General features: G+C 70.5%; 1 protein-coding gene across 1 annotated transcript; it reads left to right on the forward strand.

Annotated features, from left to right (window-relative positions):
- The first annotated feature begins 560 nt into the window (after positions 1-560).
- On the forward strand, positions 561-26,729 carry MUC2 (mucin 2, oligomeric mucus/gel-forming). Its single transcript, XM_054725729.1, has 50 exons — positions 561-636; positions 1,178-1,448; positions 2,132-2,246; positions 2,509-2,599; positions 2,729-2,838; positions 2,999-3,209; positions 3,740-3,865; positions 4,246-4,363; positions 4,597-4,735; positions 4,809-4,919; positions 5,360-5,429; positions 5,617-5,754; positions 6,565-6,729; positions 7,148-7,242; positions 7,581-7,707; positions 8,017-8,272; positions 8,376-8,428; positions 8,536-8,636; positions 8,914-9,065; positions 9,360-9,498; positions 9,796-9,906; positions 9,988-10,167; positions 10,257-10,496; positions 10,919-11,075; positions 11,476-11,607; positions 12,035-12,182; positions 12,476-12,519; positions 12,857-13,054; positions 13,448-13,474; positions 14,022-14,341; positions 14,394-16,322; positions 16,371-18,840; positions 19,055-19,290; positions 19,617-19,791; positions 20,183-20,430; positions 20,578-20,761; positions 21,106-21,322; positions 21,822-22,000; positions 22,318-22,387; positions 22,513-22,634; positions 22,730-22,761; positions 24,162-24,339; positions 24,643-24,747; positions 24,912-24,952; positions 25,051-25,173; positions 25,252-25,350; positions 25,521-25,649; positions 25,848-25,887; positions 26,280-26,406; positions 26,498-26,729. Exons 1-50 carry the CDS (start codon positions 561-563, stop codon positions 26,727-26,729), a joined length of 11,157 nt encoding a protein of 3,718 aa, XP_054581704.1.

Consider the following 26,729-nt stretch of genomic DNA (forward strand, 5'->3'; position numbering starts at 1 on the left):
AGGGGGGCTGGCGGCAGGGTGTCAGCACCCCCAGGGCAGCACCCCCAGGAGCCCACACCCTGGCTGCCCTGGGTGCTGGGTGCTGGGTGCAGGGAGAGCGGCCCCCCACCCACCCCAGAGCTTGGGGCCTGGAGGGGAGAGGAGTGAACTGGGGTGGGGTCTGTCCCGGGGCCTCAGGGAAGCACCTATTGGACCCGGGGGGCTGGGCAGGGGGATGGGCCCGGGGAGCCTGCAGGACATGCTTCCGGCCGGACACCCCGCCTGCTGGCCCGGGGTGCTGGGAGGGACCGAGGGCCGCTGGGCGTGTGCGGCTCCGGGTGACTGGGGAGGAGGGGAGAATTACCCGGGGGGACAAATACATAAAAAGATAAATCTCAGATAACTGAGTCAACATCTCCCCACGCAGCCACGGAGCCCCCACAGCTGTCCTCTCCATCACTGGGCAAACGCCCCACCCGCCCTCGCCCCTCCCCTGCCCGCCCCGCCCTCTGAGGGCCCCCTGGGCCATATAAGGCCCGGCCCCCGGCCCAGGTCGCTCTCCCACACCGCCTGCCGCCACCATGGGGCAGCCACTCGCCTGCCTGCTGGCCCTGTGCCTGGCCCTGGCCACGGCCGGGGGCTCGGAGCTGCGGAGAGGTGAGGGGTGGCGGGGGCGTCCCGGGCCAGGAAGCGGGTGGCAGGAGAGTGGAAGGTGGTCTCCTCCGCCCAGACTTTGGGGGGGCAGCCTGTGGGCGCCCTGCAGCCCTGCCCGCTGGCATTGGGTGGAAGGAAGGAAGGAGGGAGGGAGGGAGGGAGGGACAGAAGGACAGGTGGTTTGGGGGTCCCACTTCCCCTCTGAAGGCGACCCCCTGGCCAGGGTGTGTTGGGGGCTGGACCAGGTGGCAATAGCCAAGCGTGTCTGTGAGCCTGGGGGCGGCCAGGAGGGGCCCGGCTGGGGGCTCAGGCCCAGAATTCGGGGCCCTCAGAGGGGCCAGGCCAGGTGCTGGGCCCCCCCGCGAGGGGTTACTGGGCCTCGAAAACCCGGCAGCTAGGACGGGACATCTCTGTCCCGGCGGGCGGGCGACAGGTCCCGCAGCGCCCCTCCTCCGGGGCGGGGACCCTGCGCTGAGACCCCAGGGGCCGGGGAGGGCTGCGGCGGGGCGGGGTCCTGGCCGCTCACCCTGCCCGCTGCCCCCAGAGAGCAGAGCCCGGAACCACGGCCACAACGTCTGCAGCACCTGGGGCGCCTTCCACTACAAGACCTTCGACGGGGACGTGTTCCGCTTCCCCGGCCTCTGCGACTACAACCTGGCCTCCGACTGCCGCGACGCCTACCGGGAGTTCGCCGTGCACCTGAGGCGCAGCCCGGGCCGCGCCGGCGGCCACCCGTGGATCGAGCACGTCCTGCTGAGCATCAAGGACGACACCATCTACCTCACCCGCCAGCTGGTCGTGGTGAACGGGGCCATGTGAGTGCGCGCGCGGCCCGCCCTGTCCCAGACGTAGGGCCCCCCCGTTTTCAGATGGAGACTGTGGGGTTGGGGTTCAGGTCACCGATTCCCTCAGCAAACACAGAGGAGGCCACCAGGCGCCCCATGGTCCGCGGACGGGGGACGGGGCTTGGGTCCACCCGGCTCGGGGTGGGGGGCAGCCGGGCATCCTGGCAGGGGCGGGGCCGTCCGGAGAGGAGGCCTGTGCCCTGGGACCCCAGGCGAGAGCTTCAGAGGCGGGAGGGCCAGGGGAGCCCCCTCCCCGGCGGCTCTTGTCCCGCCTGGTCCCTGGAACAATGGGCTCCAAGCACATTCCTGCCCAGTGGGTGCCCCCTGCAGGGGTTCAGCCCAGGGGGCCGGGCCGGGCCGGGCGGGGGGTGGGGTGCAGGGCTCACAGAGGCCCAGAGTTTGGGGGGAGCTCAGTGCCTGTTTGGGGTGGGCAGGGGCAGGAGAGGCCCCCACGTGGGCAGAGCCCGCCCTCCTTCCTCCTGGGGCGCCTGGGGGCTGCCCGGGACAGGAGAGGGCGCGGAGAGACGGGCAGGCAGGGAGGGAGGCGCCCGCCAGGCGGACAGGGGCCTCGGGCCGCACGTGGCCCCAGGTGGGAGCTGGCCCTCTGGGGGGGCGGGAGGAGGGGTGGGGGCTGAGCGGCGCCCCCTCCGCAGGGTCAGCACCCCGCACTACCGCTCGGGGCTGCTCATCGAGAAGAACGACGCTTACACCAAGGTCTTCTCCCGCGCCGGCCTCACCCTCATGTGGAACCGGGAGGACGCGCTCATGGTGGGTGCGGCCGGGCACAGGGTGGTCCGGGCGGGCGGGCTCGTCCGTGCCGACGGAGGAGCCCAGCGGGTTAGCGGTGGGGAGCGGGCGCAGAACCCACCCGGGCGGGGACCCTCAGTGATGCCAGGACCCCCCGCCCCGCCGACCCAGCCCTTCTGCCGAGCCGACGCCCCTTCAAACAAGGGCGGGGTGGCCCGGCTGCGGGGGGCTGCCCTGCCTGTGGCCCCGTGCCCAGGGCCGCTCACCCGCCCCCTCCCTGCAGCTGGAGCTGGACAGCAGGTTCCGGAACCACACGTGCGGCCTCTGCGGCGACTACAACGGCCTGCCGACCTACTCGGAGTTCCTGTCGGACGGTGCGGGCTCCCGGGCCTGGCGGGCGGGGTGTGTGTGCATATGTGCATGTGTGTGCGTGTGCGTGTGCGTGTGTGCGTGTGTGTGTGCGTGCAGGCTCCCAGCGCCCTGACGGGCTGTGCCACCCCCAGGCGTGCTCTTCAGTGCCCTCGAGTTTGGAAACATGCAGAAGATCAACAAGCCGGGGGAGGAGTGCGACGACCCCGAGGAGGTGTCCGCCCCCCAGTCCTGCTCTGAGCACGTGAGTCGGGGGGACCCCGGCCCAGGACCCCCCAGGGCAGGAGCTGCTCCTCTCCCCCAGCGCGCCCCGCCCCCGCTGCCCCTCCCCCGCCCCGGAGCCGGGAAGGGAGGTGGGAGCGGCCGGCCCACCGCCCACACTGCGCCCGCCCGCCCGCCCGCAGCGCGCCGAGTGCCAGAGGCTGCTGACGGCCGAGGCCTTCGAGGGCTGCCTGGACCTGGTGCCGCTGGAGCCGTACGTGCAGGCCTGCGCCCAGGACCGCTGCCAGTGCCCGCCCGGCGCCTCCTGCGTGTGCAGCACCCTCGCCGAGTTCTCCCGCCAGTGCTCCCACGCCGGCGGGCAGCCCTGGAACTGGAGGACCGCCTCGCTCTGCCGTAAGCGCCCGGGTCGGGGGGACAGGGCCCGGGGTCGGGGGGACAGGGCCCGGGGTCGGGGGACAGGGCCCGGGGTCGGGGGGACAGCGCCCGGGGTCGGGGGGACAGGGCCCGGGGTCGGGGGACAGGGCCCGGGGTCGGGGGGACAGGGCCCGGGGTCGGGGGACAGGGCCCGGGGTCGGGGGGACAGCGCCCGGGGTCGGGGGACAGGGCCCGGGGTCGGGGGGACAGGGCCCGGGGTCGGGGGGACAGGGCCCGGGGTCGGGGGACAGCGCCCGGGGTCGGGGGACAGGGCCCGGGGTCAGGGGGACAGGGCCCGGGGTCGGGGGACAGGGCCCGGGGTCGGGGGACAGGGCCCGGGGTCGGGGGACAGGGCCCGGGGTCGGGGGGACAGCGCCCGGGGCCAGGCTGGTGGCAGGGAGGGGTCCTGGTTGGGATGAGAAGGTGGCCTGGGCCGGGGGGGTGCAGCTCTCCGCCCGGCCGCCCTCCCGTCGGGCGCAGCCGCTCAGGGGCCTGCACTGCCGCTGCAGCCAAGACCTGCCCCGGGAACATGGTCTACCTGGAGAGCGGCTCGCCCTGCATGGACACCTGCTCCCACCTGGAGGTCAGCCACCTGTGCGAGGAGCACCGCATGGACGGCTGCTTCTGCCCCGAAGGTGCGTGCGCGGCGGCCGCGGCGGCGGGGGCCCGCCTCGGGGGACGCATGGCCTCACTGCCTTGGGCTTGGGTTCCCAGCTGCACGGAGGGGACGGGGTGGGGGGGCACGGAGTCATGGGGGTGAAGTCAGGAGACTGGTCCGGGTAGAGGGGACACAGCCTGAGGGCCCCTCCCCTGCGTACGCCGTGGTGGCTGTTAGGAGTCTGGGGGGAGGGGCCCCCTCCCGGTGACCACTCGGTGGACAGACCTCCTGCCAGGCCTGTGGCACCTGGAGGGTCCTGGGGGCGGGAGGGGGAGACCGTGATGCCTGCCGGGGGGAGGCCTGGCTGGCGGCCGCCGGGGATCCCAGCTGAGTGTGACGGCCCCTCCGTGGTCCCAGGCACCGTGTTCGACGACCTCAAGGGCAGCGGCTGCGTCCCGGTGAGCCAGTGCCACTGCAGGCTGCACGGGCAGCTGTACGCCCCCGGCCAGCAGGTCAGCCACGACTGCGAGCACTGGTGAGTGCGGCCGGGCCGGCGGGCAGTGGGGAGTGTGGGCCGGGCTGGCGGGCAGTGGGGAGTGTGGGGCCGGGCTGGGCCGGGCCGGCGGGCAGTGGGGAGTGTGGGGCCGGGCTGGGCCGGGCCGGCGGGCAGTGGGGAGTGTGGGCCGGGCCGGCGGGCAGTGGGGAGTGCGGCCGGGCCGGCTGGTGGGCCGGGACGCTCCGAGCTCACCTGTGCCCGCTGCCCGACAGCGTCTGCAACGCCGGCCGCTGGGTGTGCAAAGACCTGCCGTGCCCCGGGACCTGCGCCCTGGAGGGCGGCTCCCACATCACCTCCTTCGACGGGAAGAAGTTCACCTTCCACGGCGACTGCTACTACGTGCTGACCAAGGTGGGCGGCGCCCCGGCGCCCGTGGGGGGCCGAGCCCGGCCCAGGCCTCACCCCGCACCCCTGTCCTCCGCAGGGCGAGCACCCCGACGCCTACGCCCTCCTGGGCGAGCTGGTCCCCTGCGGCGCCACCGACAAGCAGACCTGCCTGAAGACAGTGGTGCTGCTGGCAGACAAGCAGAAGAACGTGGGTGCCCCTCCCCCGGCCCCTCCCCCACCCCGGCCCCGGCCCCGGCCCCGGGGCCTTCCTAGCCCGTGCCCCTCGCTCTGTCCCAGGTGGTGGGGGGCCTTCCTACCCGTGCCCCTCGCTCTGTCCCAGGTGGTGGGGGGCCTTCCTAGCCCATGCCCCTCGCTCTGTCCCAGGTGGTGGGGGGCCTTCCTAGCCCGTGCCCCTCGCTCTGTCCCAGGTGGTGGGGGGCCTTCCTAGCCCGTGCCCCTCGCTCTGTCCCAGGTGGTGGGGGGCCTTCCTAGCCCATGCCCCTCGCTCTGTCCCAGGTGGTGGGGGGCCTTCCTAGCCCGTGCCCCTCGCTCTGTCCCAGGTGGTGGGGGGCCTTCCTAGCCCGTGCCCCTCGCTCTGTCCCAGGTGGTGGGGGGCCTTCCTAGCCCGTGCCCCTCGCTCTGTCCCAGGTGGTGGTCTTCAAGGCGGACGGCAGCGTGCTGCTCAACGAGCTGCAGGTGAACCTGCCCCACGTGACAGGTGAGCCGGCCCAGCCCTGGCGGCGGCGAGGGGGCCGTGGGGGTGGGGAGCCGTGTGCTGTGGGGGCGGAGGGCTGTGGGGGGCCGTGGGGGTGGGGAGCCGTGTGCTGTGGGGGCGGAGGGCTGTGGGGGGTGGCGGGGTGGGGAGGGAGGCCGGGAGCCCTCACGCGCTCACCCCTGCCTGGCAGCGAGCTTCTCCATCTTCCAACCGTCCTCCTATCACCTGGTGGTGAGCACGGCCTTCGGCCTGAGGCTGCAGGTCCAGCTGGTACCCATCATGCAGCTGTTCCTGACGCTGGACCCGGCCGCCCAGGGCCGCGTGCAGGGTGAGTGCCCTCTGCCCCCGATCCCCGCCCCTCCCTCTTTCCCCGGGCCCCTCTCCCCCTGCCCCTGCCCTGCCCCCGATCCCTGCCCCTCCCTCTTTCCCCGGGCCCCTCTCCCCCTGCCCCCGATCCCCGCCCCTCCCTCTTTCCCCGGGCCCCTCTCCCCCTGCCCTTGCCCCTGCCCCCGATCCCCGCCCCTCCCTCTTTCCCCGGGCCCCTCTCCCCCTGCCCCCGATCCCCGCCCCTCCCTCTTTCCCCGGGCCCCTCTCCCCCTGCCCTTGCCCCTGCCCCCGATCCCCGCCCCTCCCTCTTTCCCCGGGCCCCTCTCCCCCTGCCCCCGATCCCCGCCCCTCCCTCTTTCCCCGGGCCCCTCTCCCCCTGCCCCCGATCCCCGCCCCTCCCTCTTTCCCCGGGCCCCTCTCCCCCTGCCCCCGATCCCCACCCCTCCCTCTTTCCCCGGGCCCCTCTCCCCCTGCCCCTGCCCCTGCCCCTCCCTCTTTCCCCGGGCCCCTCTCCCCCTGCCCCTGCCCTGCCCCTCCCTCTTTCCCCGGGCCCCTCTCCCCCTGCCCCTGCCCTGCCCCTCCCTCTTTCCCCGGGCCCCTCTCCCCCTGCCCCTGCCCTGCCCCCGATCCCTGCCCCTCCCTCTTTCCTCGGGCCCCTCTCCCCCTGCCCCCTGCCCTGCCCCCGATCCCCGCCCCTCCCTCTTTCCCCGGGCCCCTCTCCCCCTGCCCCCGATCCCTGCCCCTCCCTCTTTCCCCGGGCCCCTCTCCCCCTGCCCCTGCCCTGCCCTGCCCCAACCCTGTCCGTCCCCAGGCCTCTGTGGGAACTTCAACGGCCAGGAGGGTGACGACTTCCTGACGGCGGGCGGGCTGGTGGAGGCCACGGGCGCCGGCTTCGCCAACACCTGGAAGGCCCAGTCGAGCTGCCACGACAAGCAGGACTGGCTGGACGACCCTTGTTCCCTCAACATCGAGAGCGGTGAGCGCCCCCCCCCCCCCCCCCCCCCCGCAGCTGCGGCTCCTGGCGGACACTGTGCGTGTGGGAGGGACGGGGCCTGCCCTGCTCAGGCCAGCCCGGCGCCGGCTCTTTCTGCCGTGGCCGGTTTATGGTGGCCCAGGGTGGCAGCGGCCAGGCGACAGGGCAGAGGGGCTGGGCCGCTGATTGCCGGGCGGTGGCCTTCGTCCAGGGCTGGCGCCGCCCCCTCCACGACGCCCTACCACCCGGGGAGGTGGGGAGGGGGCGGGGGCACCCTGCCTTGTTCTGGGCTGACCTCCTGGAGGGAGGGCACTGGGCTTGGTCCGCGAGGGGACAGCGTCCACCCCAGCTGGGGGACGGGTCGGCCGGACTCAGGGGACCTGCCGCGGGGCCACGCCCACTGAGCCCGGCCCCTCTCTAGCCAACTACGCCGAGCACTGGTGCTCCCTGCTCCGGAAGACGGAGACCCCCTTCGGCAGGTGCCACGCCGCCGTGGACCCGGCCGAGTACTACAAGGTGGGTGGGACCCCCACATGCGCTCCACACCGGCCCCCCAGCCTGGCCAGCCGGCTCGGTGCACCTGCCGGAGCTTGAGGCTGCTGCCGAAAGTTGCTGAGTGTGTGTACATGTGTGGAATGCATGTGTGAGTACACATGTGTGCACACGTGGTGCAGATGTCGGTGTGTGCACGTGTGGTGTAGGTGCGAATGTGCGTATACACGTGTGCACAGCACACGCAGGTCTGTGCACGTGTGCAGCACGTGGGAGTCCGTGTCCATGTGTGTGAGTGCCCTGGGTGTCAGGCGTGCCGGCTCAGGCGTGCCAGGTCCCAGCGCCGCCCTCCTCCCGCGCAGAGGTGCAGGTACGACACGTGCAACTGCCAGGACAACGAGGACTGCCTGTGCGCCGCGCTGTCCGCCTACGCCCGCGCCTGCGCCGCCAAGGGCGTCGTGCTGTGGGGCTGGCGGGAGCTCGTCTGCAGTGAGTGCCGCCCCTCGGGCGTCCTGGGGCTCGGGGTCCGGAGTCCCGTGGGGTCAGGCCTGGGTTCCCCCGCCGAGCCCGGGGCAGGTCCCGCCGAGCGCGGGGCCGGGGACCTCGCCGCCTCCTCTGCAGGCGCGGCCCCCGCCCCGCGGGGAGGTGCCGGGGGGGGGGGGGGGGGGAGGGGGGCGGGCTGTGGGGCGGGGCCTGTCCCGGGGCTGTCCTCCTGGCACCTCGGCGGCAGGTGTCTGCCTGAGGGGCCCGGGGACGGCCAGCGGGCGCTCCTCCCTCACGCGGCCCCTCGCTCTGCAGACAAGGACGTGGGCTCCTGCCCCAAGTCGCAGGTCTTCCTGTACAACCTGACCACCTGCCAGCAGACCTGCCGCTCGCTCTCGGAGGCCGACAGCCACTGCGCCAAGGGCTTCGCGCCCGTGGACGGCTGCGGCTGCCCCGACCGCACCTTCCTGGACGAGAAGGGCCGCTGCGTGCCGCTGGCCGCGTGCTCCTGCTACCACCGCGGCCGCTACGTGGCTGCGGGCGACGTGGTCCTGAGGCAGGAGGAGCGCTGGTGCGTGTCCCGGGCCGGGGAGGGCGGGGTGGGCAGGGAGGCCCCCGGGGGCCCCACACCCCCACCCGCTCGGCAGCTCGCTCAGTCCCGCCTCTGCCCGCAGCGTCTGCCGGAACGGGAGGCTGCACTGCACCCAGGTCAAGCTGCTCGGCCAGAGTAAGTGGGTGCTGCCCCTGTGCGGCCTCTGCCCTCGGCGCGGCCCCTCCCCGCCCCTCCCCGCCCTCCCCCCGCAGCTGAACTAAGGTGGCCCCTCTGTCCCACAGGCTGCGCGGCCCCCAAGATTCACGTTGACTGTAACAACCTGACGGCGCTGGCCGCCCGGAACCCCCGCCCCGTCAGCTGCCAGACGCTGGCAGCCGGCCAAGTGCGTGCGCGCAGGGCCCTGGGCCGCGGGAGGGAGGGGCAGCGGGCTCCGTGCCGGCCCCGAGGCTCCGGATGCCAGGCCTGTGGACACAGGGGCCTCGCCGGCCTCCCTGTCCCTGGGGGCCCCTGCTCGGCACCCCTCATCGGGCTCCCTGCCCAGTGGTGGGGCTGGGAGGGAGGTCAGGGGTGCAGCGGGGACACGGGGGGTGCCCGCAGTGTCGGATGTGCAGCCAAGGACAGGGCTGGCCTGGCTCTGACCCCCCGTCTGCTGCCCCCAGTACCAGACGGAGTGCGTCAGCGGCTGCGTGTGCCCCGAGGGGCGGATGGACGACGGCCGCGGGGGCTGCGTCGTGGAGGAGGAGTGCCCCTGTGTGCACAACCAGGACCTGTACGCCCCCGGAGACAAGATCGCCGTGGACTGCAACACCTGGTGAGCCGCCCGGCCTGGCCGCCGGCCCCTCGCGCCCCAGGGGAGTGAGCCCTGAGCAGGCCAGGCGTGCAGGCCCGTGGCCTCCCGCAGGGGCCGGCCCAGCTGTGCAGGGCTCCGTGCACCCCCCCCCCCCCCCACTGGCTGGCAGGGTCCTGGTCCGAGGGAGGGTGCCGGTCGGTGAGGGCCTGTAGGTGTGGTGCCCGCACAGCCGCCGGGGGCGTGGCCGGCCGCCCTGGGAGCAGGGGGAGGACCTGGCTCCCGCGGCCCCTCAGGCCCCCGTCCCGCTCTCCTCAGCACCTGCCAGAGAGGCCGCTGGGCCTGCAGCCAGAGGGTGTGCCACGGCACCTGCTCCATCTACGGGAGCGGCCACTACATCACCTTCGACGGGAAGTTCTATGACTTCGACGGGCACTGCTCCTACGTGGCCGCCCAGGTGAGGCCTCGGGGCCTCGGGACCGCCCGCCCCCCATCCCGCCCCCTGTCCCGCCCCCTGTCCCCCGCTGCTGGCGCGGCTGCTGGCCCGGGGGCTGTGTCCGCCCGGCAAAGCGCCCTGCCTCTGCCCTCTCATTCTGTGACCCTCCCGGGCAACGGGGGCGCGGGGTTCACGGGAACGAGGGGCCCTCGTGCGACACGGCTGTCCCCTCTGCACGGAGGGGCCGAGGCTCGGCAGGTGGGGTGCCCGGGGCGCCGGTGCCGGCGGCTGGCTCACGCGCACGCTCTGTGGCCCCAGGACTACTGCGGCCAGGACTCCGGGCGGGGCTCCTTCAGCATCGTCACCGAGAACGTCCCCTGCGGCACCACGGGCGTCACCTGCTCCAAGGCCATCAAGATCTTCCTGGGGGTGAGTGCTGCCCCCGGGCGGGGCCAGGGAGAGCCGGGCCCACCGGACCCGCCTGACCCCGCCTCCCCCCTCCCCGCACAGAGGACGGAGCTGAAGCTGGAGGACCAGCAGCGCACGGTGATCCACCGGGACGAGGGCCAGCACGTGGCCTACACCACGCGGGAGGTGGGCCAGTACCTGGTGGTGGAGACCAGCACGGGCATCGTCGTCATCTGGGACAAGAAGACCACCATCTTCATCAAGCTGGCGCCCTCCTACCAGGTGCGCCGCCCGCCCCCGCCCGGCCCTCCCCTCCCCTCCCCTCCCCTCCCCTCCCCGGCGCCTCTGGAGCCTCGCACCCGTCTCCGCAGGGTTCTGTGTGCGGCCTGTGCGGGAACTTCGACCAGCGCTCCAGCAACGACTTCACCACGCGGGACCACATGGTGGTGGACAGCGAGCTGGACTTCGGGAACAGCTGGAAGGAGGTCCCCACCTGCCCCGACGTGGCCTCCACCCCCGAGCCCTGCAGCCTGAACCCGCACCGCCGCTCCTGGGCGGAGAAGCAGTGCAGCATCATCAAGGGCCAGGTCTTCCACGTCTGCCACAGCAAGGTGGGCGTGGCCGCGAGCACGGCTGGGGGCGTGCACGCTGGGGGGAGTCCCCTGGTGTCCCCATGAGGCACCTGTCCTGCAGCTTCATCTCCATCCTGTGTCCTTTGGACACGTGACCGATGGTAAACCTTCCTTCTGAGACCCCTGGCTGGACCCCCAGCCTCCCGCACCTTGCAGGGAGGGGGAAGGACACCTGACCCCCAACATCCACACGGGGCTCAGTCCGGGCAGCGGCAGGGGCCGAGGGACAGCGCGCAGAGCAGGGGTGCCCCACCGTCTCTGGACCTCCGCGACGGCCTCCCTGGAGCCGCGGGCGGCCCGGCGGGCGGTGCGCCTTGTCCCAGGAGCAGGGCTGGCTGGGGGGCTGCGGGGACGGCCGCTCGGGAGGCCCGTGGACCCAGGCGTCGGCCGCTCGTCCCCAGGTGGACCCCAAGCCCTTCTACGAGGCCTGCGTGCGCGACAGCTGCTCCTGCGACACGGGCGGCGACTGCGAGTGCTTCTGCTCCGCCGTGGCCGCCTACGCCCAGGAGTGCACCAAGGAGGGCGCCTGCGTGTTCTGGAGGACGCCCGACCTGTGCCGTGAGTGCCCCCCCAGGCCCCTGCGCCCCGGCCTGAGCCGTGAGCGCCCCCCCCAGGGCCCCTGCACCCCGGCCTGAGCCGTGAGTGCCCCCCCAGGGCCCCTGCGCCCCGGCCTGAGCCGTGAGTGCCCCCCCCGGGCCCCCTGCCCCGGCCTGAGCCGTGAGTGCCCCCCCAGGCCCCTGCGCCCCGGCCTGAGCCGTGAGTGCCCCCCCAGGCCCCTGCGCCCCGGCCTGAGCCGTGAGCGCCCCCCCACCCCAGGGCCCCTGCACCCCGGCCTGAGCCGTGAGTGCCCCCCCAGGCCCCTGCGCCCCGGCCTGTGCCGTGAGCGCCCCCCCAGGGCCCCTGCACCCCGGCCTGAGCCGCCCCCCTCAGCCCGGTCTGACCCCGCCCCGCCCCCCAGCCATCTTCTGCGACTACTACAACCCCCCGGACGAGTGTGAGTGGCACTACGAGCCTTGCGGGAACCGCAGCTTCGAGACCTGCAGGACCATCCACGGCCTCCACTCCAACGTCTCCGTGTCCCACCTGGAGGGTGAGCGGGCGCCTCGCTGCTGCAGGGTTTCTTCATTGAACGGGGCAGGGGGCGCAGGGGGGCTTGGAGCCTGAGCCGAGGGGAGAGGCAGGAAAGAAACAGGTCCCCCCAGCATGTCAGGTCAGGTCAGGACAGGACCGGAAGTGCCGAGGGACGGGACGTGAAGGAGTGAGAATGGCTAGGTCAGGGGTCTGAGGGGTGCAGGAAGTGGGCGGGGCCTGGCTGTCCATCACAGGTGGGCGGGGCCTGGCTGTCCATCACGGTGGCCCTGTGGCCCTATGGCGGCGTTCCCGGCTCAGCTGGGCCGGGTCTGGGCCCTGCTTTTCCAGCCCTGCCCTTCCCAGAGGAACGTCCCGGAGGGACCTGCGGGCGGGCGCTGGGCGGGTCTGACGGAGGTGGTCCCAGCCCTGTGCCCTGCGCCCACTAGGCTGCTACCCCCGGTGCCCTGCGGACCGGCCCATCTATGACGAGGATCAGAGGAAGTGCGTCACGGGGGACCAGTGTGGCTGCTACGTGGAGGACACCCACTACCCACCCGGAGCGCCCTTGCCGCCCAAGCACGACTGCCAGTCCTGGTACCTAAGCTCCCCTCACGGGGGCCCTGGGGGAGGTCAGCACACACGCGGGCACCGTGCGCACGCCTGCGCACGCCTGCACATGCCTGCACATGCCTGCACGCGGGAGCCAGGGCACAGGGTTCCCTTCTCATCCTGGCCTCTCAGGGCGGCCTTTGCCTGCCTCGCCCCCCACTCCACGCCGCCCCGGGGAGAGCCCAGGCCGGGCAGGTCCCTCCAGGCGGGGCGGGGCTCTGGGCTGCACTGGGCCCGGACAGCCAGGCTCCGGACTGCAGCCTGCACTTGCTTTGCAGCGTGTGTAACGACTCCTCGCAAGTTGTCTGCCGGCCGGAGGAAGGTGAGCTGCCCGCTGAGGCCGCCCTGGGAGCCCGTCCCTGGACGCCTGGGCCGGGGGTGGGGGGGGGCTCTCCTCCGGGGTCCTTCCCGCCCAGAGCCTCTCTGGTCTGCAGCCTCCCTGGAGGCTCCCACCACCCACTGCGTTCCCCGGATGGGGAGCCCGTGACCCTCCTGGGATGCGGCTGCTGTTCTGGGGGGGCCCCTTAGGGTTCTGGGGTGGGGTCCCTAGGGGGTCATTGGTTCACCACTGGCAGGAGCTGGGGACGCCCGCCTTCCCCTCTTGGGCCGGGCCCAGGGCTCTGGGTCCCTGTGGCTGACGGCCGCCCCTCTGCCCCCAGGGAAGATCCTCAACTTCACCCAGGACGGCTCCTTCTGCTTCTGGGAGATCTGTGGCCCCAACGGGACGGTGGAGAGGCACTTCAACATCTGCGTGTCCACCACCACCCCCGTCTCCTCCCCGACACCCGTCACCACCACCCCTGTGCCCACCACCCCCACCACCACCGCCACCACCCCGACCCCGACGCCCAGCACAGGTGAGGCCCGGGGCCACCCCTCCCCTCGGGGCCCTGCCGCCCCCGCCCCCGAGCCAGCAGGAGCGGCCCTTCTGGGGCAGGAGCGAGGCCGGTGTGGCCGGGTCTCCCCCTCTGCTCCCAGGCGGGAGGTGGCACCTGCCCCTCGGCTCCGGGAATGAGTGTCCCCGGGGCCCGGCCTTGCCCGCGCCCGGCCCGGCCCACAGCGGAGGCACTGGGCGTTTTCTAACCCGGCCGGCGTCCCTGGAGGTCAGAGGGAGCATTGTGTCCTTCGAGGCCTCGCAAGGGGCCCGGCGGGAGGGATCTGACGGCCACGGGACAGAGACGCCCGTGGGAGGGAGGCAGCGTGTGGATCTCGAACCCTGTGGTGACGTGTCCTCTTCCCGCTCCCCGCAGTGTCGCCGCCCTCCTCCACGACTCCAGGTAAGTGTGTGGGCGCCGTCCCCGTGGGGGCTGGGCGAGCAGGGAGCGGCCCACCCGAGCCCTGGCCGAACGGCCCCTGCCCCCTCCCCCTGCCCCCTCCCCCTGCCCCCTGCCGCCCTCCCTTTTGTGTTAATCCTCACCTGAGGATCTATTTCCCATTGCTTTTCAAAGAGAGTGGGAGGGAGGGAGGGAGACAGACAGACACACCCATCGGTTGCCGAGCGCAGGCCAGTGCTCTAACCATCGCCCACCGGCCAGGGCCGTTACCTACTTTTTGGCACGAGGCTTTGACCGTAGCTGACGAAGGGGCCCGGGCGGGACTCTGTGGCCTGGGCCTGTCGCCTCGCCACGCCTCGTGTGGGCTGGGGGCCCCCTCGCTGGGCCTCTGCTCAGCTGCAGTGGGGGTGGGGTGGTGTCCAGACCTCCAGCCTGGGCCTCTCAGGGGCAGGCACCGCCAGGCGGGGTCGCTGAGCTCCCTGGGTCCGGCGACCTCCCTGGCAGGGGCCACCCGGGGCACAGATGACCGAGGCCGGGCCTTGCTCCCCAGGGCTGTGCTGCTTCTGGTCCGACTGGATCAACGAGAACCACCCGAGCCTCAGCCCTGACGGCGGCGACCGGGAGACCTTCGACGGCGTGTGCCCGGCGCCAGAGGACATCCAGTGCCGCTCGGCCACCGAGCCGCACCTCGGCTGGGAGGAGCTGGGCCAGCAGGCCCGGTGCGACCTCTCGGTGGGCTTCCTCTGCAGGAACGAGGACCAGTTTGGAAACGGCCCCTTCGCGGTCTGCTACGACTACGAGATCCGCGTCAACTGCTGTCTGCCGCTGGACCAGTGTCCCGGCTCCACGCCTACCACCACCACCACCACCACCACCACCACCACCACCAACCCCGACCCCCACCCCCACCACCTCTCCCACCACCTCACCCACCACCTCACCCACCACCTCACCCACCACCTCTCCCACCACCTCACCCACCACCTCACCCACCACCTCACCCACCACCTCACCCACCACCTCTCCCACCACCTCACCCACCACCTCACCCACCACGACACCCACCACGACACCCACCACCACCTCAACTGAGACACCAACCCCAACCCCTACCACCACCACCACTGAAACCCCAACCCCAACCCCTACTACCACTGTGACCCCGACCACCACCACCACCAGCTCTCCCACCACCTCACCCACCACCCCCACACCAGAGCCGACCACCACCACTACCTCACCAACCACCTCACCCACCACAACTCCCACAACCACCACCACCAGCTCTCCCACCACCTCACCCACCACCCCCACACCAGAGCCGACGACCACCGTGACAACCACTACTACGACATCCACAGCTACACCAACGCCCACCACCACGGTGTCCACCAGCACGCCCGTGCCGTCATCCACTCCGTGTGTGGAGGAGTGCAGGTGGACGGGCTGGGAAGACAGTGGGAAACCGGGCTTCGGGCCGTCAGGTGGAGACTTCGAGGCCATTGACAAGGTGTGTCCGCACGGCTGGGCAGCCAACATCTCCTGCAGAGCCGTCATGTTCCCAGACCGGCCCATCGAGGCCCTGGGACAGACTGTGGTGTGCGACCTCTCAGTGGGGCTCGTGTGCAGAAACCAAGACCAGAAGCCAGGGGGAGCCAGCAACATTCCCATGTGCCTCAACTATGAGATCAACGTCTACTGCTGTGGGTCCTGCTCTACCACCACCACGGTGACCCCCACACCCACACCCACCATCAGCTCAACAAAGACACCAACCACCACCCCCCACACCACCACCACAGTGCCCCCGACCACCACACCCACCATCAGCTCAACAGAGACACCAACCACCACCACCAGCTCTCCCACCACCTCTCCCATCACCCCCACAGCAGAGCCGACCACCACCACTACCTCACCAACCACCTCACCCACCACGACACCCACCACCACCTCAACTGAGACACCAACCCCAACCCCTACCACCACCACCACTGAAACCCCAACCCCAACCCCTACTACCACTGTGACCCCGACCACCACCACCACCAGCTCTCCCACCACCTCACCCACCACCCCCACACCAGAGCCGACCACCACCACTACCTCACCAACCACCTCACCCACCACAACTCCCACAACTACCACCACCAGCTCTCCCACCACCTCACCCACCACCCCCACACCAGAGCCGACCACCACCACTACCTCACCAACCACCTCACCCACCACGACACCCACTACCACCTCAACTGAGACACCAACCCCAACCCCAACCACCACCACCACTGAAACCCCAACCCCTACTACCACTGTGACCCCGACCACCACCACCACCAGCTCTCCCACCACCTCACCCACCACCTCACCCACCACAACTCCTACAACCACCACCACCACCTCTCCCACCACCTCTCCAATCACCCCCACAGCAGAGCCGACCACCACCACTACCTCACCAACCACCTCACCCACCACAACTCCCACAACCACCACCATCACCTCTCCCACCACCTCTCCAATCACCCCCACAGCAGAGCCGACCACCACCACTACCTCACCAACCACCTCACCCACCACGACACCCACCACCACCTCAACTGAGACACCAACCCCAACCCCTACCACCACCACCACTGAAACCCCAACCCCAACCCCTACTACCACTGTGACCCCGACCACCACCACCACCAGCTCTCCCACCACCTCACCCACCACCCCCACACCAGAGCCGACCACCACCACTACCTCACCAACCACCTCACCCACCACAACTCCCACAACCACCACCACCAGCTCTCCCACCACCTCACCCACCACCCCCACAGCAGAGCCGACCACCACCACTACCTCACCAACCACCTCACCCACCACGACACCCACCACCACCTCAACTGAGACACCAACCCCAACCCCTACCACCACCACCACTGAAACCCCAACCCCAACCCCTACTACCACTGTGACCCCGACCACCACCACCACCAGCTCTCCCACCACCTCACCCACCACCTCACCCACCACAACTCCTACAACCACCACCACCACCTCTCCCACCACCTCTCCAATCACCCCCACAGCAGAGCCGACCACCACCACTACCTCACCAACCACCTCACCCACCACAACTCCCACAACCACCACCATCACCTCTCCCACCACCTCTCCAACCACCCCCACAGCAGAGCCGACCACCACCACTACCTCACCAACCACCTCACCCACCACGACACCCACCACCACCTCAACTGAGACACCAACCCCAACCCCTACCACCACCACCACTGAAACCCCAACCCCAACCCCTACTACCACTGTGACCCCGACCACCACCACCACCAGCTCTCCCACCACCTCACCCACCACCCCCACACCAGAGCCGACCACCACCACTACCTCACCAACCACCTCACCCACCACAACTCCCACAACCACCACCACCAGCTCTCCCACCACCTCACCAACCACCCCCACACCAGAGCCGACGACCACCGTGACGACCACTACTACGACATCCACAGCTACACCAACGCCCACCACCACGGTGTCCACCAGCACGCCCGTGCCGTCATCCACTCCGTGTGTGGAGGAGTGCAGGTGGACGGGCTGGGAAGACAGTGGGAAACCGGGCTTCGGGCCGTCAGGTGGAGACTTCGAGGCCATTGACAAGGTGTGTCCGCACGGCTGGGCAGCCAACATCTCCTGCAGAGCCGTCATGTTCCCAGACCGGCCCATCGAGGCCCTGGGACAGACTGTGGTGTGCGACCTCTCAGTGGGGCTCGTGTGCAGAAACCAAGACCAGAAGCCAGGGGGAGCCAGCAACATTCCCATGTGCCTCAACTATGAGATCAACGTCTACTGCTGTGGGTCCTGCTCTACCACCACCACGGTGACCCCCACACCCACACCCACCATCAGCTCAACACAGACACCAACCACCACCCCCCACACCACCACCACAGTGCCCCCGACCACCACACCCACCATCAGCTCAACAGAGACACCAACCACCACCACCAGCTCTCCCACCACCTCACCCACCACCCCCACACCAGAGCCGACCACCACCACTACCTCACCAACCACCTCACCCACCACGACACCCACCACCACCTCAACTGAGACACCAACCCCAACCCCTACCACCACCACCACTGAAACCCCAACCCCAACCCCTACTACCACTGTGACCCCGACCACCACCACCACCAGCTCTCCCACCACCTCACCCACCACCCCCACACCAGAGCCGACCACCACCACTACCTCACCAACCACCTCACCCACCACAACTCCCACAACCACCACCACCAGCTCTCCCACCACCTCACCCACCACCCCCACACCAGAGCCGACCACCACCACTACCTCACCAACCACCTCACCCACCACGACACCCACTACCACCTCAACTGAGACACCAACCCCAACCCCTACCACCACCACCACTGAAACCCCAACCCCAACCCCTACTACCACTGTGACCCCGACCACCACCACCACCAGCTCTCCCACCACCTCACCCACCACCTCACCCACCACAACTCCCACAACCACCACCACCACCTCTCCCACCACCTCTCCAATCACCCCCACAGCAGAGCCGACCACCACCACTACCTCACCAACCACCTCACCCACCATCACCTCTACAGAGACACCAACCACCACTCCTCACACCACCACCACCAAAGAGACACCAACCACCACTCCTCACACCACCACCACAGAGACACCAACTACAACCCCCCACACCACCACCACAGTGCCCCCGACCACCACACCCATCATCAGCTCAACAGAGACACCAACCACCACTCCTCACACCACCACCACAGTGCCCCCAACCACCACACCCATCATCAGCTCAACAGAGACACCAACCACCACTCCTCACACCACCACCACAGTGCCCCCGACCACCACACCCACCATCACCTCTACAGAGACACCAACCACCACCCCCCACACCACCACCACAGTGCCCCCGACCACCACACCCACCATCAGCTCAACAGAGACACCAACCACCACTCCTCACACCACCACCACAGAGACACCAACTACAACCCCCCACACCACCACCACAGAGACACCAACTACAACCCCCCACACCACCACCACAGTGCCCCCGACCACCACACCCATCATCAGCTCAACAGAGACACCAACCACCACCCCCCAGACCCCCACCCCCACTCCCGTGACTATGTCAACGACTACCACGGGAACCCCTACTCCGTCTGGACACCCGTCAACCACGCCGACCCCCACCACCTCCACCAGCGTGCCCACCTCCTCGCCGACCCCGATCCCCACCTCGTCCCAGCAGTGGTGTTGCGTTTTGAATGACACCTACTACGAGCCAGGTACCCACGGGTTCTCTTCTGACTCTCAGGCAGCGAGGCTGCAGGGACAGGAGTGGGGGGGGGGTGTGGGGAGGGGGTCAGGTCTGCGGTCTAGCCCGGGCGCTGCTGGCGAAGCCACATGCTGCGGGCGGCTGCCCCCCACCGGCCCCTCCCTGTGGCGGCCACGGCGGGGCCCGGCCTGTCGGACGGCATGGGACCGGGCTCTCCCCTGCAGGCGAGATGGTGTACAACGGCACCCACGGGGACACCTGCTACTACGTGAACTGCTCCCTCAACTGCACCTTTGAGATCTTCAATTGGCCCTGCCCGTCCACGCCGTCCACGCCCTCAACGTCGACACCCACTCCGACACCCAGCACATCCACGCCCACCACCCGGCCACCCACCACGTCCAGCACGCCGGCCACCTCCAGCCCCCCCGGGTGCCCGGACTTCGACCCTCCCAGGAAGGTCAGTGGCCGTGGCGGCTTCGGTCCCCTCGGCGCTGGACGCGCTGTCCAGGCCTGAAGCCCCGGGGCTGCCCTCCTGCCCCCGACGTCCGAGCCGCCCCCGTCGAGCCGAGCCTTCCGGGCACAGGGCCTGCCGAGCACTCCCCGCTCTTGCCCACGCTCTCCTCGCTGGACCGAGATGCAGCTGCCTCCATCCTCCGCGAGGGCTCCGAGCACAGCCCCTCCTGAGTGGGCTGACCCCGGCCGACCCCAGCCGACCCCGGCCGACCCCGGCCGACCCCGGCCGACCCTGGCCGCCCCAGCTGACCCGCGCCTTCCCGCCCGCAGGAGAACGAGACGTGGTGGCTGTGTAACTGCACCATGGCCGTCTGCAAGCACGACAACACGGTGGAGCTGGTGGAGGTGGAGTGCAAGCCCCCGCCCATGCCCACCTGCTCCAACAACCTCACACCCGTGCGCGTCATGGACCCCGACGGCTGCTGCTGGCACTGGGAGTGTGACTGTAAGCCCGCCCAGCCAGGGCCGCCCCCCGCCCCCTCTCCCTCCCCGCCCCCTCCCCGCCTTCCCGCTGCGGGCGAGGCCGCAGGCCCAGGGTGGGCTTGATGGCTGATGGCCAGGCACATGCCCAGGGCTTCTCACACCACCCGCTTCCCCAGCGGAGCTCGGCCACCTCCGGGACACGTGGCTGCTTCTGCACGCAGCCCCCTGGCTCCAAAGCCAGGCCGGTCCCGTGGGAGGAGCGGGGAGAGGCCCTTGGGGGGCTGGAGGCGGAACCGGACCCTCGGGCTCGGACGCCCGGCGCTCCGGGACGCAGTCTCTTCCGCCCCTGGTCCCCGCCCGTTCCCGCCCTGCCCAGCTCGGGCCCTGCGCTGGCTCACCCGGCCCCTCCGCAGGCTACTGCACGGGCTGGGGGGACCCCCACTACGTCACCTTCGACGGACTCTACTACAGCTACCAGGGCAACTGCACCTACGTGCTGGTGGAGCAGGTCCAGCCCACCGTGGACAACTTCGGGGTCTACATCGACAACTACCACTGCGACGTCACCGACCAGGTGTCCTGCCCCCGCACGCTCATCGTGCGCCACGAGACGCAGGAGGTGCTGATCAAGACGGTGCAGATGGCGCCCATGCGGGTCCAGGTACGCCCGCGGCCAGCACCCCCTCGGCGGGAGGCCGGGCTGGAGGGACCGGGCTCCCGTTGCAGAGGGCCCGGGGGCGGGGCGGCAGGCGGCCGGCCGCGGCCACTCGCTCCGGCCCCGGCGCCCTGACCCTGCGTGTGGCCGCAGGTGCAGGTCAACGGGCAGGCGGTGGCGCTGCCCTACAGGAAGTACGGGCTGCAGGTGTACGAGTCCGGCATCAACTTCGTGGTGGACATCCCCGAGCTGGGCGCCCTCATCTCCTACAACGGCCTCGCCTTCGCCATCCGGCTGCCCTACCGCCTGTTCGGCAACAACACCAAGGGCCAGTGCGGTGAGCTCCCCCGCCCGGCTCCGGGCTCCGGGCGCTGCCCGGGGGGGGGCGGGGGGGGGGCAGAGTCTGGGCGTGAGTGCCCGCCGGCCCAGCGTGGCTCTCCCGCTCCTCTGCTCGGGGACCCGTGGGCTCAGGGACTTGGGGACCCCAAGGCTGCTGGGGGCGGCTGGCACCCCCCGCCCTCGGGCCACAGCGCTGGCGCCCTTCCGTGCGTCGTCCTGGGCTTGGCGCGTGTGGGACGCCGACGGCAGCCCCGTGCTGCCTGGGCCCCGGGCCGGCCGGCGGGTCACCGGGCGGCGGCGCTGGGGGGCGGAGGGTTCAGCGCGGGCCTCTCGCCGCCGCAGGCACGTGCACCAACAGCACGGCGGACGACTGCGTGCTGCCCAGCGGCGAGATCGTCTCTGACTGCGAGGTGGCCGCCGACCAGTGGGTGGTGAACGACCCCTCCAAGCCGCACTGTCCGCACACGAGCTTCACCACCCGGCGCCCGGCCACCACGCCCTCCGGGGGCGGCGCCCACAAGAACTGCTCCTCTCCGCTCTGCGAGCTCATCAAGGACAGGTGTGGCCGCCGTCAGCTGCAGGGTCTCCAGGGGCAGGCTCCTCTGTGCCCCCCTACCACCCCCCCTCAGCAAGGAGAGGAGGCAGGGCGCGGGGGGGCGGGAGGGGGACAGGTGCCGGTCACAGAAGGGCCCGGACTCAGGCTCCTGCCTCCTGGGGGGCCGAGCTGCCTGGTCAGACGTCCCGCTGCCTCTTCTGACCCCTAGAGCCCCCCGGGGCAGCCCAGCTGACCGGCCAGTGGTCAGGGCTGATGGTGGAGGAAGAATTGGCTTAGGCAGGGCCTCCCAGAGCTGGGGGAGTGAGTGCCTCGTCCCCAGGGAGGCTGGGTGGCCTCTGCCGGGGCTGCTGGGGCGGCTGGCACCCCCTCAACCTCGGGCCACAGCGCTGGCACCCTTCCCAGAGCCACCCACCCCACCCAGGGCCTCTAGAGGGCGGCGCAGGGCAGGGCTGGGTGGAGGGGAGTGTGAGAGGTGGGGCGTGACCCGTGTCCCTCCCCGCAGCCTGTTTGCCCAGTGCCACCCCCTGGCACCCCCCCAGCACTACTACGAGGCCTGCGTGTTCGACACCTGCCACGTGCCCAACTCGGGCCTGGAGTGCGCCAGCCTGCAGACCTACGCGGCGCTCTGTGCCCACGAGGGCGTCTGCATCGACTGGCGGAACCACACCCACGGGGCCTGCCGTGAGTGCCCGCCCACCTCCCCGGCCTGGGCTCCTGTGCCAGCCTGAAGCCAGGCTGGAGGGCGGCCGGGCACGCATAGAGAGCAGGCCGGGGCTGGGGTGGGGGAGGGCCGGCTGGAGGCTGGGAGGGGGGAGGCTGCCTCAGACCACTGGCACCTGCCGCTCAGCTGGAGACGGGGCGGGGTGCTAAGCCGGGCAGTGCGGGCGGCCCGCCGCCCTCAGCCGGTGTGTGAGGGCGGGGCTGGGTAGGACGGTCACTTTGGGGGGCAGGCTCCTCCCTCCCGAGCCTGGCCTCTGACGGCTGCCTCCCTCCTGCAGCCGTGACGTGCCCGCCTCACCGGGAGTACCGGGCCTGCGGTCCCGCCGAGGAGCCCACCTGCAAGTCCAGGTCAGTCTCCGCGGCGGCTCCCCCTGCCGGGCGCGGGCGGCACTGCCCAGGCTGGGTGCTCAGCCGCCCGCACTCAGCTCACGATGCCTTCCTTCCCGCAGCGCCTCCCCCCTGCCCGCCCCCAGCGCCTCCCGCCTGCCCGTCCCCAGCGTCCCGGAGAACAGCACGCTGCTGGTGGAGGGCTGTTTCTGCCCCGAGGGCACCATGAACTACGCCCCCGGCTTCGACGTCTGCGTGGAAGTGTGCGGTACGTGCCCCGCCCTCGGGCCTCCCTCCAGCCTCCAGAGGCCCAGCCTGTCCTGTGGCCCGGACTCTGCTGACGGACTGTCTCCTCTCTCCTAGGCTGTGTGGGGCCCGACAACGTGCCCAGAGAGGTAGGCCTGCCCCTCGGTGCTGGGGTGACACTCCCTCACGGGCCCTGAGTTTTGGGGGGGCGGTGGGTTGGACATGAGAACCCGGGAGTTCAAAGGCTCAGTAACCAGTCAGTTAAGTCCTGCAAAGCTTGGCTAGCAGGGCCGTCCCCCGTCCCCAAGCTGTGCCAACAGCCCCTCCTCCCACCCCTCTGTCTTTTGCCCGTCCCTCCATCCTTCCATCCCTACATCCTCTGTCCCTCTGTACATCCATCCCTTTGCTCATTCACCTGTCCATCCATCCATCTACTCACCCATCATGCTTCCAACAATCCATCCATCCACCATCCAACCATCCATACAGCCATCTCCACCATCCAACCATTTATCCATCCATCCATCCACCATCCATCCAATCATCCATCCATCCATCCATCCATTCATCCATCCACCCACCATCCATCCATCCACCATCCATCCACCATCCACCCACCCACCCATCCATCCATCCAACCATCCATCCATCCATCCATCCATTCATCCACCATCCATCCACCCACCCACCCATCCATCCAACCATCCATCCATCTATCCATCCATCCACCATCCATCCATCCATCCACCATCCATCCATCCATCCACCATCCATCCACCATCCACCCACCCACCCACCCACCCATCCATCCAACCATCCATCCATCCATCCATCCATTCATCCACCATCCATCCACCCACCCACCCATCCATCCAACCATCCATCCATCCATCCATCCATCCATCCATTCATCCACCATCCATCCACCATCCATCTATCCACCATCCATCCACCATCCACTCACCCACCCACCCACCCATCCATCCATTCATCCACCATCCATCCACCATCCATCCATCCACCATCCATCCACCATCCACCCACCCACCAATCCATCCAACCATCCATCCATCCATCCATCCACCCACCATCTATCCATCCATCCACCATCCATCCACCATCCATCCATCCATCCATCCGTCCACCATCCATCTGTCAGTCCACACATCCCTCCACCCTCCATCCACCCTCCACACCACAGGCCTAGCGGTTCCCAATGCCTAACCCTGAGCTGCAGTCCCAGCCGCTGCCTGGATGTCTGTCCCCTGCACGCGGTACCCTTAGCTCTCCCTCTTACACCCAGGAGCCACGTGTGGTTCGTCGGCCATAGGCGTGGCCGTGTAAGGAAATGCTGGTGAGCAGGTCACGGCTGTGTTATTCGTGGCCTGGCCCTGAATGACGGCTGCTGTCCTGGACCAGAACCCCCGGTGCCGAGAGGCGGGAGGGCCGTCAGCGGTGCCCAGCACCGTGCCTCTCCCCGCTGACCCCAGGGCCACGGAGCCGCCCGGGGGGCACGCGCTCATCCCCGCTCCCCCGGCTCTCTCCGCAGTTTGGGGAGCACTTTGAGTTTGACTGCAAGGACTGCGTGTGCCTGGAGGGCGGGAGCGGCATCGTCTGCCAGCCCAAGCAGTGCAGCCAGGAGCCGCCCGCCAGCTGTGAGGAGGACGGCACGTACCTGGTCACGGAGGTCAACCCCGCGGACACCTGCTGCAACATCACCTTCTGCAGTAAGGCCAGGCGGGGGTGGCGGGCCAGGCGGGGGGGGGGGGCCAGGGCGGGGGGGGGATGGCCAGGGCGGGGGGGGGGATGGCCCGGCCCCTATCCCCGCCCCGGGGCCCCGGGGGTCACCGAGCAAGGCCCCGCCCCGGGCCCGATCCCACCTCCTCTGTGAGCTGGGGAGCCACTGACTCGGGGCGCTGGAGGCTGGGGCCAGGGGGCCAGGCCGGGAGCGGGTGCTGCCGGGGCGCGGAGCTCAGGACCGGTCCCCGGGGAGGGTCACCGTTGTTCCCGCGCTCCGCCCCCGCCCGCAGAGTGCGACACCAGCCTGTGCAAGGAGCAGCCTCCGCAGTGCCCGCTGGGCTTCGACGTGAAGAGCGAGATGAAGCCCGGGAGGTGCTGCCCCCTCTACTCCTGCGGTGAGCGGCGCGGCGAGGGCCAGGCCGCGGCGGGCTGGGCTGTGGCGTGAGCGGGCCCGTGGGGCGCAGGGGCTCCCTCTGGGGGGTCCCACCCACCCCAGGCCCCAGTGCCCACGCCGCCCCTGGGCTGTGCATCTGACCCTCGGCCCTTTCTCTCTCCCCAGTGCCCAAGGGCGTCTGTGTGGTTGGGAACGCCGAGTACCAGGTGCGCCGGGGGCCGCCCGGGGGGCGGGCGGGGCCGGAGGGTGGGGTCCCAGCGAGGCTCGGGGCTCGCCCGCCTCACGCGCCCCTCCCTGTGCCCAGCCCGGCTCCCCGGTGTACTCCTCCAAGTGCGAGACCTGCGTCTGCACCAACACCACGGACAGCGCCACGCAGCTCAACCACGTGTCCTGCAGCCACGTGCCCTGCCCCAGCACCTGCAACCCCGTGAGTCCCCGCGAGGAGCTGGGGGGGCCCTGCCCCGCGCCTGCTCCCCAGCGCCGCCCTGACCGGCCTGTCCCCTAGGGCTTCGGGCTGGTGACCGTCCCGGGCGAGTGCTGCAAGAAGTGCGAGCAGACGGACTGCATCATCAGCCGGCCCGGCGGCCACAACCTCATCCTGAAGGTGCGGTGCGAGCCCACGGGGGGCGGGGCTGCGGGAGCCCAGGCCACGCCCACGGCCCCTCCTGCCTGTGGCCAGCCCACGGCCTCCGGCCTCCCCTCCTTGGCTGGGCGGGGCCTGCTGGGTGCCCCGCCGTCTCTCCGGCCGCCCTCACACCTGCCCTCCGCCCGCAGCCCGGGGACATGGAGAGTGACCCCGAGAACAACTGCACCTTCTTCAGCTGCGTGAAGATCCACAACCAGCTCATCTCGTCCGTGTCCAACATCACCTGCCCTGACTTCGACCCCAGCGCCTGCGTCCCGGTGAGCGGCCGACGGGGCACGGGCTGTGAGCACTCTGATGTGGGGCGGGGGTTCCCCATGGTCCCGGAGGGCTGGGCCCTATGCTGGGATCGTGGCCTCTGGCCTGGGCCCCTTCTGTAGCAACTGTCCCTCTGACCCTGGTGACCGGGGCCTCCCCGTGGGGGGTCTGGGTCCCAAGCTCACTCTCCCTCTCTGCAGGGCTCCATCACCCTCATGCCCAACGGCTGCTGCAAGAAATGTGAGTACCCTAACCCTGACCCCTAATCCCTAGCCCTAGCCCTAACCCCTAAACCCTATCCTAACCCCTAACCCCTACCCCTAATCCCTAACCCCTAATCCTCACCCCTAACCTTAGACCTAACACCTAACCCCTAACCCCTAACCCTAACCCTAACCCTAACCTAACCCTGACCCTGACCCTGACCCTAACCCTGACCCTGACCCGCTGTGGCCAGGCGGGCAGCCTGGGCCTGAGGGAGGAAGGCACCGAGAGACGGGCCCTGGGAGCCAATCTCAGGCGGATGGCGAGTTTGAGGGCTTCCCCTCGGCGGCCCCGCTGCCAGGGGCTCTGGGCAGTGGCCTCCCGGGAGGTGTGGAGGCCCCCCCAAGCCTGCGCCTCGCTGTCCCCAGGCATCCCTCGCAACGAGACCAAGGTCCCCTGCTCCACCATCTCCGAGACCAAGGAGATCTCGGAAGGCGGCTGCACCAAGAAGGTCCTCATGAACTACTGCTCCGGGTCCTGCGGGACCTTCGCCATGTGAGTCCCGGGCTGGTGGCGGGGGGGGGGCGGGGCCTGCCCGGGCCGGGGCCTCACGCCGGGCCTCACGCCGGTGCCCCCACCCCCCCAGGTACTCGGCCGAGGCACAGGCGCTGGACCACAAGTGCTCGTGCTGCAAGGAGGAGCGCACCAGCCGGCGGACGGTGGAGCTGAGCTGCCCCGACGGCTCCTCGCGCAGCCACACCTACACCCACATCGAGAGCTGCCTGTGCCAGGACACGCTGTGCGAGCTCCCCCCGCGCCGGGGGACCGGCCGCGCCCGCCGCGCCGCCTCCCTGGGCCTGCCTCCCAGCAGGGGCTGA

Source organism: Eptesicus fuscus, chromosome 13, assembly GCF_027574615.1.
Source record: "Eptesicus fuscus isolate TK198812 chromosome 13, DD_ASM_mEF_20220401, whole genome shotgun sequence".
NCBI lineage: Eukaryota > Metazoa > Chordata > Mammalia > Chiroptera > Vespertilionidae > Eptesicus > Eptesicus fuscus.